At 36.6% G+C, this 15516-nt stretch overlaps 1 protein-coding gene across 1 annotated transcript in view; it reads left to right on the top strand.

Moving 5' to 3' along the window:
* Window positions 1–15516, top strand: part of RSF1 (remodeling and spacing factor 1) — a 165809-nt gene that overhangs the window by 108317 nt on the left and 41976 nt on the right. The window contains exon 6 of the mRNA XM_029915208.1: window positions 12544–14309. Within this exon, the coding sequence (XP_029771068.1) occupies window positions 12544–14309 (1766 nt within the window). The remainder of the gene's footprint in view (window positions 1–12543; window positions 14310–15516) is intronic.

Here is a 15516-nt window from a genome sequence, read left to right as displayed (position 1 = left end):
ATATGCAAAAACGAAGCTTCAAAGTGTGTGAGCCCAAGGAATAGAGTATGGTGATCTCATTAAGTAAATCACTCTAGTTTTGAATATCTCACAGAAATAACAGATGGGGAACACTAGAGCCATGAAATGAGAACTATCTATTTGACATAAAAATAAGTAAAAAGGATCAAAGTAAATATCATAGGATTATGAGAACAAAAGGGAATAAGAGCAGAATACCCTCACTGCAGAGAAAGAAAGCTTATCCTAAGCACTTTCCCACAAAAAGTGAAAACTGTAACTTCCTCGGGGGTAGAACTAAGAAGAGTCAAGATTTTTCAAAAATTTTGAAGAAGTATCAACAAACAAACACAAGACATTAGTGCCTTTACAGTATAGCAAATGGAAAGATATATATATATATATATATATATATATAAAATCAAAAAGAAATGAAGAAGGGCATCTGGGTGGCTCAATCACTTAAGCATCCAACTTTGGCTCAGGTCATGATCTCATGGTTCATAAATTCAACCTCTTATCGGGCTCTGTGCTGACAGCTTAGAGCCTGGAGCCTGCTTTGGATTCTGTGTCTCTCTTTCTGCCTCTCCCCTGCTCCCACTCTGTCTCTCAAAAATAAATATTTTTTAAAAATTAAAAAGAAATGAAGAAAGAGATAAAGATCGACAGAAAGAAATAAGGATTTGAAGATAGGAAAGAAAATCAACAAACATCCACAAGAAAACTCCAGAGCAGGGAAACAGACAAAAATACTAAAGTCTATGCTTCACAAAATCTCCTGAAACAAAGTTGTTAGGCTGTATATTAAAATGACACTGCATTTTCCAATAACACCTTGGAAAATCCACCCAGAACACCCAACTTCAAGACATATTCCAGTAAAATTATTGGGATTTGAAGAAAGAAAGTCTTTGGTTATCCAGGCACAAAGACCACATAACTTACAAGGGAAATAAAATCAGACTGCCATCACTCTTGTTTGAAAGCAATGCTTTATGATAGAAGAAAATGCCATAACGTGTGTGAGGCAACAAAAATGTGTCCCAGGGACTTCACGTCCAGCCAGAGTAGCTGTCAAATAAAGACTGCAGATAAACTTACCAAAATCTAAGGTCTGTTTTCCCATGAATCTTTTTATAGAAATCTTCAAGCAAATGAGCTTCAGATAGCCAGAATGGCTAATATCGGTGCTATGTGCTGTCAGAATATATGTAAATGTGTTCATTTGTATGGCTTAATATTCATGTGACTGTTTCCTACCTCTGTTTATAAAAGGAATCTAAGAACATTGATGCCCCAGTAGCAGTGAGCACTTTTAGCCTCTAGATTTTTATTTCATAATATTATTCTCCAATAAAAGGGACCAGTGCTCCTCAGACTGATTCTGGTGATGGACACAGAAAATACAAAATAGTTTGGGATATCTTAGAATGCCAGAAACTAAGGATGTGCTCAACAAAGAATTTGGGCATATCAGTAGGACACAGGTGCCAACCAGAAAGAGTGCCCAATGATGAAAGCAGAAACTGTTTTACCTACAAATTTATATACCGATTGATAGATTTAAACCATAGGTTTAAATAAATGCCCAAAAGTTTCTACTTATATAAACACATAATTGCATAAATAAGTAAATAGAGGTGAAGGGACAGCTTTTCCCTACAAAGAAATATTAGTTAACTAATGTAGGAGAAATGAGGGAAATAAAAAATTACCAGTATGGAAAGACTACAGTGATCCTTGTTGTAGGCAAGATTTCTGACAGATGCTAAAATCAGTGGTTTACATTTTGTGGAGAAATGAAGTATTAGCCTAATTTCAAAGTGTCTTCCCAAGATTTTTACCTGTTAGAAAAAGAAAAATGGTAACTTTACAAATAGTATAACCAGCCAACAGAACCTTAACCAAATGGTCGAAGTATTAACATCATGTATTCTCTGGTGTACAGCATCTTCTGCTCAGGTCGTGATCTCTGGGCTTGTGGGTTCAGGCCACTCGTCGGACCCTGTGCTGACAACTCACAGCCTGGAGCCTGCTTCAGATTCTATCTCCATCTCTCTGCCCCTTACCCACTTGTACTCTGTCTTTCTCTCTCTCAAAAATAAACATTAAAAAATGTTTTAACTAAAAACACAAAGTAAGAGTTAATCTATAAGATAACTGTGTCAAAGTCAGAAGAAACAGGGAAAGAATCAGGAACGGTCACAGATTGAAGGAGGTAAGAACACAAGAACAAAATGAGACCTGGAACCTTAAACAGAAAAGATACTGGGGGGAAAGCTGGCAAAATTTAAATAAAATTTGTTTAATTAATATTATTTTACTGATGTTAATTTCCTGGCTTTGATAATTTACTATGGAATATGTAAGTTCTTAACTTTAGGAAAAATGGGATGAAAGTATACTTGAGCTATTTTGGTAACATATCTGTCGGTCTCAAATTATTTCAAAATAAAGATTTTTAGAAGATTGTTGGGTGAGCATTAAATGTGTAGTTACATGTAACTAAATCTAAATGGCAGAAACGAGAAAGAATGTGTAGTCTATAATGGCTCTGTATTTTGACAGTGGACCTATAATATGACAACAAATGGAGAAAGAATGGAAGAGTACAAACACTTCTTAACTTTTTAATAAATCACTTTGATGATAATGTCAGTATTATTCTCGGACTGTTTTGTATATAACATGGGAAAAAAATAAGTGTTGTTTTAATTAAATCATCCATGGTATCCTTTAAAACCAAGATTCTCTGGGGGTGGGTATGGGACAGGAGAAATAAGATGTAAGATAGAAGAGATTAAGGAAACATGGAAATAGCATTATGAATTCATGAGGGTTTTTTTTTCCCCCCACATATTTGTTTGTTTTTTGTTTATTTTGAGAGAGGTGGACAGAGGGGATCCCAAGCTGACTCCACACTGTTATTGCAGAGCCCGATTTGAGGCTCTCTCTCGTGACCATGGGATTATGACTTGAGCCGATACCAACAGTCGGATGCTTAACCGGCTGAGCCACCCAGGTGCCCCTTAAATATTTTTTAAATTCTAGTTCATTAACTCATGAGTTATTTTTTATTAGAAAATATATGCATGTCTTTTATAGTTCTATCCACTAAAAAGACTTAAAAACAGTGGCCAACCCAACAGTGTGAGCTACCTTAACACCCGGAGGGTAGCTGTGGAAAGTAATTTCCCACCAATTCTGAGCCAAGAAATATCCTGTCATTCCAGGTAGTATGGATATTATCAAAGTCCTGTCAGAAAGATTCAGGAGCCAACTTAAAGAGGTTTTCACTGCCAAAGATAGGACACTTTAAGCATCAACAAGAATAATATCTATAAGGGATTAAAATATAACTGAATATTTCTTAAATCCATGTTTTCATTAGGACACTAAAAGTAAAATTGGTTACCTTTGGAGAATGTCAGTGGGGACCAAGTTACTATTTTGAAAATCGTTAAATAAGTGGAAAGAATCATTCATCCTGCCTTTTCTATATGAACTGTACCACTCTATAGCAAAATAGATTTAGTAAAGTTTATAGAATTTATTCCCAACAAGTCATTGACGGAGGAATGATAGAATGGGAATATCCTCATTTTGCAATTCCTGATAAAGGTTTTAGGGGACATCAGTATCTATTAACCTCACAAAAAGAAAAAAAGAATCAGACATTAATGCCTTTTGATAAAGAATACATCATCAGTGAAGTAGTGTTGCTACAGAAATTGAACTTGAATCTGATGAAGGCTATAGATCAGAATGGCAATTTAAGAGACAAAAGGACAGAGGAGCATGGGAGTGCAGTCAGCATAATCCAGAAATTATAGGACACGTGAGTCAGTGACTTGAACAAGTGAATTGCAAGAAAAATAGAGGATGGACAGGACAAGAGAAGATTAAAGAGACATTAAAAAGAAAACAATACACAGGTAAAACTAAAAGAAATGATTAGTATAAATCAGGTTAATGATTATTCTTGGTAGGGAGAGGGAATTCTTGGGGAAAGGCATGTATAGGGCTTGGAGAGTAGCTGGCAAGGTTCTGTTTTCTGTTTGCCTTCTAATAATCTGTGCTTTTGTGGGACTTTATTTTGTTATACTTAATCATAAAAAAGCATTTGTCAGATATCTCCCGTGTGTAATTTTTAAAGAATAAAAGAATTGGCACCAATTCACATCCCTTTAGCATGTAGTAAAATGGTACTACAGATATTTTAGTGCAGGCAGCTCCTGCTGTTTGTCCATTAGGTACATATTGATGATATCAAATGATAATTGCATTATTGTGAGCCCCTTTTGGAAACTGTAAAATCATAACACATCTTAAAAATGGTGAAAACTTTCTTTGCCAAACAAGATGCTTAAGATGCAAAAATATATTCCTCTTTTAGGCATGATTGATATTTTACTTGTAATACTTCATTCTAATAACATATATTTATTGAGTACATGGTGTGTATCATGCATTATTCTTGGGGATTATTCTTGGGAATAAATCTGTCAACAAAATCAGTTGACTTTTAACCTTCTTGACACATAGTATGGGGAGGTAGACAATAAGATTAATAAAATAAGTGTGTTAGATGATATTGATAAGGAGCTATGAAAGGAAAATAATTTGGGGAAAGAGGAAGGGTGTAGCTTTACATGAGGAGCCTAGGAAAGGACTCACTGAAAATGTGACACTTGAGTAAAATCTAAAGGGTCTGGAAGAGTAAGCCATGCAGATACCCAAGGAAAAGGTTTTTGGAGCAGACAGTAACAGGACACTGAAGTGGGTCTAACATACATAATATGTTAGAGTAGAGACTGGCAGACTAGGGACTATAGGTCAAATCTGGCCTGCTAATCTTTTGTTAATTAGAATATATATATTCTTTTAGTATCTTACGGTCCATAGTTGCTTCATGCTACAAAGGTAGAGTTGAGTAGTTGCTACAAGACTAAATTATTTACTATCTGATCCTTTACAGAATAAATTTGCTGGCTCCTGTTTTATAGCAAGGTGAGTAATACAGCTGAAACAGAATGAGTGAGGGGTATTGTCATACAGGAAGGAGAGAGGTTAGGGAGGTCAGGCTATGGGAGGTGGGGGAGAGGGGTGTGGAGGTTGTATAAGGCCTTAGGTTTATTGAGAATGTTGGTTTTAGTCTGAATAAAATGAGATGTCCTTGAAGAGCTTTTACATGAATTCTCTTGAAATAATCCCCAAACTATTCTACTTTCTGTCTTTGGTCTTCTTTCATCTATTTGGCATAAGACAGCCACTGATTAAAACAAGTGTAATGATGACTGACATTGTTTAAAACCCTTTCTGAGTAGACTGGAAGAGATGAGATCCAAAACAGTTGGAAGGATTGGCCTTAGCTTAAAATACCATCTCTGTTTTAACAGGACTCGGTTTACAAGTCTGGTGATGAGAAAGAGTTTCTGCCTCATGGCTTCTATTTTCTCTATGAAATGAAGCACAGAATCCTCTGAAAATAGAGATATAGTGAAGAGATTGCAAGTTTGAGGATAATGAAGAACACTGAAATAGTTATTGCTCGAGAAGTAGGAAGGTTCCTGGGCAGTGGCAGTGGCTCGGGGATAGCTGGTGACTGTGAATTTATTGTAAGACCCATCTTCCTCCTTTCTGTAACCCCAGTAGCTGCTCACCAACCATGAAATCATGACCTGGGCGGAAGTGGGATGTTTAACCTACTGAGCCACCCAGGCGCCCCTCATATCTTCCTAATTCTTAATGAAGTAGTTTAAATAAACAGAACATATTATAAAACTTAGATATTGCTCAAATTTGTTTTGATTACAAATGTTGGAAACAATATCTCCCTTCATATTCCATTCCATTCCTTCTCCCTCCTTTTCTAGGCATGGCCACAGTCCTATAAGTCATTCATATATATATTTATTATTTTGGTACATATGTATGTAGCAGATCAACATATAGCATCATCTTGTGCATTTTATAACTTCTGCAAATGGTATAGTACCTGTCCTTTTGCAGCTTGCTATTTTCACTCATCATTCTATTTCTTTTTCTTTCTTTCTTTCTTTTTTTTTTTTTGAGAGAGAGGGAAAGAGAGAGGATCCCATGCAGGTACCACACTATCACAAACCACGAGATTGGGACCTGGGCTGAAGTGGGATGCTTAACCATCTGTGCCATCCAGGTGTCCCTGTTTCTTTTCTATTATTTGCCAAGTAGTAGTTATTCATTCTCCTTTTTGAAAGATTTTTAGGCTATTTCAAATTTTGCAGTATTATAGCAAAAATACTCATGTTTATTTTTCTGTATAGTATATGTAAGTATACTTTCTATAAGCAGAATTATTCTATTATAGAGTGTATTTCTTGAAGCTTTAGAGTGGATATTTCCAGCTTGCTCTTTACAGTGTTTGTGTTAATTTACCGTAGGTATTAAAGATTTGAGCAAACTCTGAACTACTATGCTATTTAAACATTTCTCATGGCTTAGAAGAGGAGGATTATAAAGAAATTAAGCCTCATCAGGGATTAGTTACCCCCTTATCACCCAACAGATGACAAGCCCAATATATATTAGGTGGATATGGATAATTTTTGGTGAGTATGGAAAAGGAAAGGTAATAGAAAGCAAAAGTGAAAGGAAAATGTATCAGACATGATTGTATTGGCTACATGTTTGTTCAAACAGAGTTCGGGTTTTCTTCTTATAATAAAAAAGTTAGCTAGTCAGTAGTCCAGGTCTTGTTAAACCCAAATACCCTTCCTAGTCTGCCATCTTTAGCATGTGGCCCTCTCCGACTCTGGGTAGAAAGGAGAAAGGGAAAAAGGTATAATTCAGCTGAACCTTATAAGTCTCACCCAGTAGACTTCCTTATGCATCTCTTTGGTCAGAACTAGATCATATGTCCCCTAGTTCTAAGGTTATCTGAAGAGGCAAGTACCTTACTGATCGAAAACACAGTTTTGTTAGTAAGAAGGAAGAGGAAACAAATAAAGCATGCCTTGGTGATATTGCAGGTTTGAGTTTTCCACTGCATATAAAAGTTATGTTTACACTATACTGTAGTCTTTTAAGTGTTTAATAGCATTATATCTAAAAATAATGAAGGTACATACCTTCATTCAAAAATACTTTATTGCTAAGAAATGCTAACCACAATCTGAGCCTTCAGTGAGTTGTAATCTTTGTGCTGGTGAAGGGTCTTGCCTTGATTGATCAGGTGGTTGCTGAAGGTTGGGATGGCTGTGACACTTTCTTAGATAATACAAGAATAAAGTTTGTCAAGTCAATTGACTCTTCGTTTCACAAACAATTTCTCTATAGCATGTGATGCTGTTTGACAGCATTTTACCCACAGTAAAATTTTTTTCAAAATTGGAGTCAGTCTTCCCAAGCCCTGCTACTGCTTTATCAGCTTTGTTTATATAATATTCTGAATCCTTTGTTTCATTTCAACAATCTTCACAGCATCTTTATCAAGAGAAGATTCCATCTCAAGAGACCACTGTTTTGCTCATCCATGAGAAGCCACTTTTCATCTGTTCAAGTTTTAGCATGGCTTGTAGCAGTTCAGTCCCGTCTTCAGGCTCCACTGGTCATTCTAGTTCCTCTTACTCTTTCTACCACATATGCAGTTACTTCTTCCACAGAAGTCTTAGACCCCTCAGAATCACGCCTGAGGGCTCAAATCAACTTCTTCCACACACTCCTGTTTATGTTGATGTTTTGACTTCTTCCCATGAGTCGCAAATGTTTTTTGTGGCATTTAGAGTGGTGAATCCTTTCCAGAGGGTTTTTAGTTTTCTTTAATCAGTATCTATGGCCACTATAGCCTTATGAAATGTATTTATTAAATAATAAGACTTGAAAGTGGAAATGACTGCTTGATCCCTGGGCTGCAGAATGGATGTTGTGTTAGTAGGCATGAAAACAACCCGCATCTTGTTGTACATCTCCATCAGTGCTCTTGGGTGACCGGGTGCGTTGTCACTGAGCAGTAATATTTTGAAAGGAATCTTATTTTCCTGAGCAGGTGGTCTCAATATTAGTCTTAAAGTATTCAGGAAACTATGTTGCAAAGCCATGTGCTCTCATCCAGGCTTTTTGTTCCATTCGTGGAGCACAGCCAGAGTAGATCTAGCCTAATTCTGAAGGGCCCTATGATTCTCAGAATCGTAAATGAGCAACTTTTAAAGTCACCAATTGTATTAGCCCCTAACAAGAGAGACTTCCTGCCCTTTGAAGCTTTGAAGCCCAGCATTGACTTCTCTCTAGCTATTGAAGTCCTACATGGCACCTTCTTCCATTACGGCTTATTTTATCTGCATCCATCGAAAATCTGTTGTTTGGTATAACCACCTTCATGAATTGTCTTAGCTATGTCTTCTGGATAACTTGCTATAATTTCTGCATCAACACTTGCTGCTTTGCCTTGCATCTTTATGTTCTGTCTCCACAGTTTCTTTCCTTAAGCCTCATCAACCAGCATCTGGAAGATCTTCTGCGACTTCTTCACTTCTCTCAACCTTCACAGAATTGGGGAGAGGTAGGGCCTTGCTGTAGTTAGATTTTGGATTAAGGGAAAATTGTGGCTGTTTTGATGTTCTGTCCAGACCATTAAAACTTTCTTCATATCAGCAATAGGCTGTTTTCCTTTTTTTTATCATTTGTGTGTTCTTTGGAGCGTGGCACTTTTCATTTCTTTCAAGGATTTGTCCTTTGTATTCACAAGTTGACCCACTGTTTGGTGTGAGAGGTCTCATTGTTGACCTGTCTTGGCTTTTGACATGCCTCACTTGCTAAGCTTAGTCATTTCTTCCTTTTGATTTAACTTGAGAGATATGTGACTCTTCCTTTCACTGGAACACGTAAAGATTATTGTAAGATTATTAGCTGGCCTAATTTCAGCATTGGTATGCCTCAGCAAATGGGATGGCCCAAAGAGAAGGAGAGAGGGGAGGGACTGGCCATTTGGTAGAGTAGTCGGAATACACACACTTACCAGTAAAGTTTGCTATCTTAAATGGGTGTGATTCATAGAGCCCCAGAGCAATTACAGTAGTAACATCAAATGATCATTGATCACAGATCACTATAAAAAATTTAATAATAATGAAATATTGTAAGAATTACCAAAATGTGACAGAGACATGAAGTGAGTAAATGCTTTTGGAAAAATGGCACCGATAGACTTGCTCAGTGCAAGATTGCTACAGACCTTCAATTTGAACAAAATGCAGTATCTGCAAAAGCACAGTTAAGTGAAGCTCAATAGAAGGGGTATGTCTGTACTGGATAAATGTGTAGTCATGTCTTTTATAGAACATCCAGTGTTCTATTCCATAGTGTTTGTGGTTGGGAAAGCACACAATAGCTGATTAGTAAATATTTGTTGAGCAAATGAATGAATCATTTAACAAACCTGCAGTCGATAAAACTTCTCTTGAATTACCTCGTTTGCCAAGCAGTGTTACCTGCTGCGTTGTGATTTTTAAAGTGAGTTTTTCCCGAAGTTTTGTTTGTTTAAATTTTATGTCTCTGAAATTCATTTGCATCTCTTTTATAGTTTCTTTTTGAGGAAACTTTGGGAAAATGCTTACATAACAAATGACCTTTTTGCCAGTTATGATTATGCTTGAAGGTTCATTTTCTGTCATGGTTCTGTTTACTCTGTGGCTTTAGGGACACATCCATGTAATCTAGGGGAGCTAGAGTAATCATTGTTTTCATGTCTGAAAAGAACTGAGCCAAACACAAAAATACCAAGAATTTAACATTTTGGACTTAGGAGAAATATAAGCCAGTGAAGTACAATATTTTGGCTGCTTTATTTATAAATGAAGAAATGAGGATCAGAGTTTGTTTTGAGACGTACACAGACTTTACCGCTAGGTGAATTAGGATTCATGAACCTAGAAGCCTTGAACCCAGTGTTATTCCCTCAGTTTCTTTTGCCATATTGTTAACCAATTTGGAATCACTTCAAATAATGGAAGGGATCTTTCTCCTTCACCATCCCCAAATAAAAATAGTGTCCTTTTACCTTGTGTCAGAGCCACAGTGAGGTCCTGAGTTGTTTTCTGAACGAAAACATAGGGAAGAATATTAATTTGTGTTTAATAAACCCTTAGTGTTAAGTTGAAGGTTTTTTTTTTTAATGTTTATTTTTGAGAGAAAGAGAGCACAAGCTGGGGAGGGGCAGAGAAAGAGGGGACAGAGGACCCAAAGTGGGCTCCACAATGACAGCAGCAAGCCTGATGTGGGGCTTGAACCCACGAACCACAAGAGCATGACCTGAGCCAAAGTTGGACACTCAACCAATTGAGCTACCTAGGCACCCCAGGTTGAAAAAGTTATTTTTTTTAATTGTAATCAGTATTTTAATTGTTAACCAAGATGTTCATTTAATTAGATTTCCTGATATGCTAACCAATCTCTGTGATCAGGAATTAACTACATCAGTGGGAAGACGAATACACACAAATTAAGATCATTACTATCATGTCTTTAATTTCCTTAGTGGCATGCATACATTAAATCAATGACAATGTAAAGGGGGAAGAGCAATACTGATACTCTGTTTTTAGGTTTGGAATGGTTCCTGGTGGTTCTTGAATGGTTTATTTGCAACATGAATGAAACAAAAGAAATAGTGGTTTATAATTAAAATATTTACTCTTTTAAAGATACTGCATTTTTATTAAAAAACATGTCTTGGGGCGCCTGGGTGGCTCAGTCGGTTAGGCCTCCGACTTCGGCTCAGGTCAGATCTCACATTTTTGGGTTCGAGCCCCGGGTCAGGCTCTGTGCTGACAGCTGGCTCAGAGCCTGGAGCCTGCTTCCATTTCTGTGTCTCCTTCTCTCTCTGCCCCTCCCCTTCTCATGCTCTGTCTCTTTCTGTATCAAAAATAAATAAAAACATTAAAAAAAAAACATGTCTTATCTCATTTCTATTTATTTCATTTTATACCTATGAAATCCATTTAATACTGGTTTATCAATGTGGCATAACATGTGCAAAATTATCTGTAAAAATTACTACTTCTCTGGAGCGCCTGGGCAGCTCAGTCAAATATCTGACTCTTTACTCAGCTCAGGTTATGATCTCGTGGTTCATGAAATCGAGCCCTACACAAGCCCTGCATTGGACTCTGCACTGAGTGTGGAGACTGCTTGGGATTCTCTCTTTTCCTCTCTCTCTGTTCCTCCCCCGCTCACTCTCTCTCAAAAATAAGTAAATAAACATTACGAAAAAATTGCTGCTTTGCTAAAACTTCACTTAGATCCTAGGTTCTTTAAGTTGTAAGGATAGGGTGAAGTCACAGGAAGTATAGGTAAAATTAGTACTTAATGAATTCTCTGAAAACACTCTGCCCAGATTATCTGAGCACTGGTTTGCATTGTGTATGCAATCTCTGTAATCCCATTCAGAGGTTCTGCCATTTACCAAATACGGTTTTTGCCCTATTAGGTACTCCATAAAAGTTGGAAACACATAGCCAATTAAGGTAAAAAGAGGAATTGATGATAAATATATATAGTTTATAACAATTTCTGAAATATTCACTAATGTAAATTGTAATATAACCACATTGAGGAATGTTATATAATTAAATCTGATTTCTGTAAAAGGCATTAAATATCATGAAGTGCTAATGTTTCAATGAAAAAATGGGGCAACATGATCCCAACTTTGTCAAAAAGACACAACACTAGAATGAAGTTACCTAAAATACCAAGTGATTGCCTCTGGGAGTGAGTATTGTGGACATTTTAATTCTTTTGGTGGGCATATGTTTGATTTTTCTGTACAGAATTGTGTTACTTTTATAATCTGCATAAAGCATAAAACAAACATTTTCCCACTGCCATGCTCATGTTACCTCTCTGAAATGAAGTCCTCAGTGACTTGCAAGGAAGAACATTTGTCAGTTTTTAAAACAAATATGGTCTTTTGGAAGTGTTTTATGTAGTATTTTTAGTTCACATTTTTGAGCCATCACTTGAGCTTGAATAAATTATTTGAATTGTATAAACATTTTCTTCCATTGAGCACACTGAAGCTAAAAGTATAAAGCATAAACTTGAACCTCTCTGAATAAGTGTTTCTTTTTCTTTTTTTTTTTTTTTAAGTTATTTATTTTGAGAGAGAGAGCACAAACAGGGGAGGGGCAGAGAAGGAGGGAGAATCCCAAGTAGGCTCTGTGTAGCCAGGGTAGCACACAGCCCAATGCGGGGCTTGAACTCAGAAAACTGAGATCATGACCTGAGCCAAAATCAACTGGATGCTCAGCTGATTAAGCCACCTGGGTCGCCGGAGTAACTGTTTCTTAATATTTACAAGTTGTGCTTCACAGTTTGGTAATTTCCTTCACTTTCGGTTTTGAGGTGGGGTTTTTTTGTTTGGTTTTGGTTTTTGGTCAAATGTCCATTGACAGACCACCTCTTTTAAAGAGCAAAATTTCAAATGGGAATATATGTTACATTTAACCTTTTATATTTTATAAACATGAATGCTTAGACTTATGTAAATCTTTTCCTGATTTTTAGAGGACCAGAAGGAAAATGAAAAGATGAAAAGTGAAGAGCAGCCAGTAAATTCAGAGACCTGCTCTCCACCCAGTGCTCTGGAAGAGGCTACTGTGAAAGTAGAAAAAGAAGATGAAAAGGAACTTGTGAAACTGCCCGTCATAGTCAAGCTAGAAAAGCCTTTGCCAGAAAGTGAAGATAAAAGGATTATTAAAGAAGAAAGTGATTCCTTCAAGGAAAATGTCAAACCCACTAAAGTCGAAGTAAAGGAATTTAGAGCAGATCCGAAAGATATCAAAGGTAACACGGAGAAACTAGAGCCGGAGAGGCTAGAGTTTGGTGGCAATGTTAGGTCTTCTCAAGAAATCACTGAGAAGTCTACTGAAGAAACCGAGAAACTTAAAAATGACCAACAGGCCAAGATACCACTAAAAAAACGAGAAATTAAACTGAGTGATGATTTTGACAGTCCAATCAAAGGACCATTGTGTAAATCCGTTACTCCAACAAAAGAATTTTTGAAAGATGAAATAAAACAAGAGGAAGAGACTTGTAAAAGGATCTCCACAATCACTATTTTGAGTCATGAAGGAAAACAACTGGTAAATGGAGAAGTTAGTGATGAAAAGGTAACTCCAAATTTTAAGACAGAACAAATGGAGACAAAGTTTTATGATCCAAAGGAAGATAGCTGTAGCCCCTCTGAAGACAAGAGTGTCATCGTGGAGGGAAATGGAGCAGAGTCCTTAAATTCCGTCATAATGAATATGAAAATGGGTGATCTTGACAAGGAAGTTGTCCCTGTAGGGAAAGATGCAGATAATTCAGTATCAGTCATAGAGACCCAGAATCAGAAAGGACAGTTAGAGGAAACTGGTCCTCCAGAAATGGAAATCTCTCTGGAGACTTCTGAGATGGCAAAGGATCTCTCTTTGAAAACTGCTTTATCTGCCACTGAATCTTGTACCTTGAAAGTTGACGAGAAGTCTCCCAAAAGTAAAAAGGATAAGCGCCCACCAGTCCTAGAATGTCTTGAAAAGTTAGAGAAGTCCAAAAAATCTTTTCTTGATAAGGACACACAAAGATTGAGTCCAATACCAGAAGAGGTTCCAAAGTATACTCTAGAATCCATAAAGCCAGTCTCTCCTGAGGCAGCTGAAACTTCTGCACCGTCTAACATGGCTGACCCCTGTGAGAAGTTAGCCTCAGAAAAAGAAGTGGTAGAATGTCAGAGTACAAGTTCCACTGAAGGTCATTCCCTGGAAAAAACAGACCCAGAAATTCTAAAAAAGGATTCTGAATCCCCAACGGTAGAAACGGATAATCTGGACAACGCCCAGACCTCTGGCACAGAGGATCCTTCTGAGACCAAGGGTTCTATGCAAAAAAGCAAATTTAAATATAAGTTGGTTCCTGAGGAAGAAACCACTGCCTCAGAAAACACAGAGATCACCTCTGAAAGGCAGAAAGAGGGCATCAAATTAACAATTAGGATATCTAGTCGGAAGAAGAAGCCAGATTCTCCTCCGCAAATTCTAGAACCAGAAACCAAGCAAGAGAAGACAGAAAAGGAAGAAGAGAAAACAAATGTAGGTCGTACTTTGAGGCGGTCTCCAAGGATATCTAGACCCACAGCAAAAGTGGCTGAGATCAGAGATCAGAAAGCTGATAAGAAAAGAGGGGAAGGAGAAGATGAAGTAGAAGAAGAGTCAGGAGCTTTGCAGAAAGCAGACAAAAAAGAAAATTTGAAAAAAACAGAAAAGGATACAAATTCTAAAGTCGGCAAGGTAAAAATTTTCCTAATTTTGAGTTTTAATTGTTATTAGAAATAATTGAGTCTAACTGTAGCTCTTGGTTTGGCTAAACAGAAGTCATTCGAAAAGAACTTAAAAAGAAAAAAAGGTACCTTTTTCCTATGTCTGAAATGTCTTTTCTCAGTAGTTGTCCACAGACATTAAGTTTTCAGACTGTACAACCTTGTCATCTTTTAAATTTTTTCTCTATTATAAGCATTATGAGAATATATTTTCTATGTAAACTGTAGGTGATACCCTATCTGTAGGATTGAAAACTGAAAATACCCCATAAACACTATTAACAGAAACATTTTAACATGTCTTTCCAGTTCTTTTTCCATAAATTCATGTGTATGTTCATAAAGATTTACCCATTCACTGGAAAAATAAATAGAATATGTTCATTTTTTCATGAAATTTTCACTTATCAATCTGTCTCTGAACTCTTTCCATGTCTTTAGATGTAGTCTATCTTTTGGTTGTTGATGGCTACATAGTATTCCATAGTGTGGATGTACCTCAGTTTATTTAACCACTCCCTTATTGATTGACATTTAGGTTGTTTCCAATTTTTCACTATTACAGGCAATGCTGCATTGAAGATCCTTTTGGACATAAGTGAGTATTTCTTTAGAATAGACTCCTAGAATTGGCATTGCTGGGTCAAGGGGCATGTGTATTTTAACTTTTGATAGCTATTGCCACATTGCCCTCCTCCAAAAGGCCCCTTTCATATACCCTCTCATTACTATGTATGAGAGCATGTGTTTTTCCCCATTTTAATCATTAGTCTTAGAAGGCAGAATTCTGTTCTCTATAACTCTTCTTTTAGGCCAAACCTTGACAAGTCTTTGGCAAGTTTATAGGAGTTTGTTATAATTAAAAGTGCTACTTTTGTTTAAAATTTAAGTCATCAGATTGTTCTTCATTGTAAGTGATCCTTTCTTCTCTAAAATACTGAACTTCTAATTCTTACAAAAAAAAAAAACTTCCCCTTCTGTTAGAATTATTTTGGTTTTTGATGGGGACTTATAATGTAGGAATGAACTGAAATATGAATTAAAAGACTCTGAAAGCAGGCAGTAAAAAAAGCAGTTTACAACATTTTAAACTTATACTCTGGATAATATATTTCAATATAAAAGTTTTAAATTCATCTCTAATATGGGAATTTAAAATTTTGTATTACAATATATTA

This window comes from Suricata suricatta, chromosome 11 (genome assembly GCF_006229205.1).
Source record: "Suricata suricatta isolate VVHF042 chromosome 11, meerkat_22Aug2017_6uvM2_HiC, whole genome shotgun sequence".
Lineage (NCBI taxonomy): Eukaryota > Metazoa > Chordata > Mammalia > Carnivora > Herpestidae > Suricata > Suricata suricatta.
The sequence above is the reverse complement of the archived record's forward strand: the minus strand, read 5'-3'. Positions and strand labels throughout refer to the sequence as shown.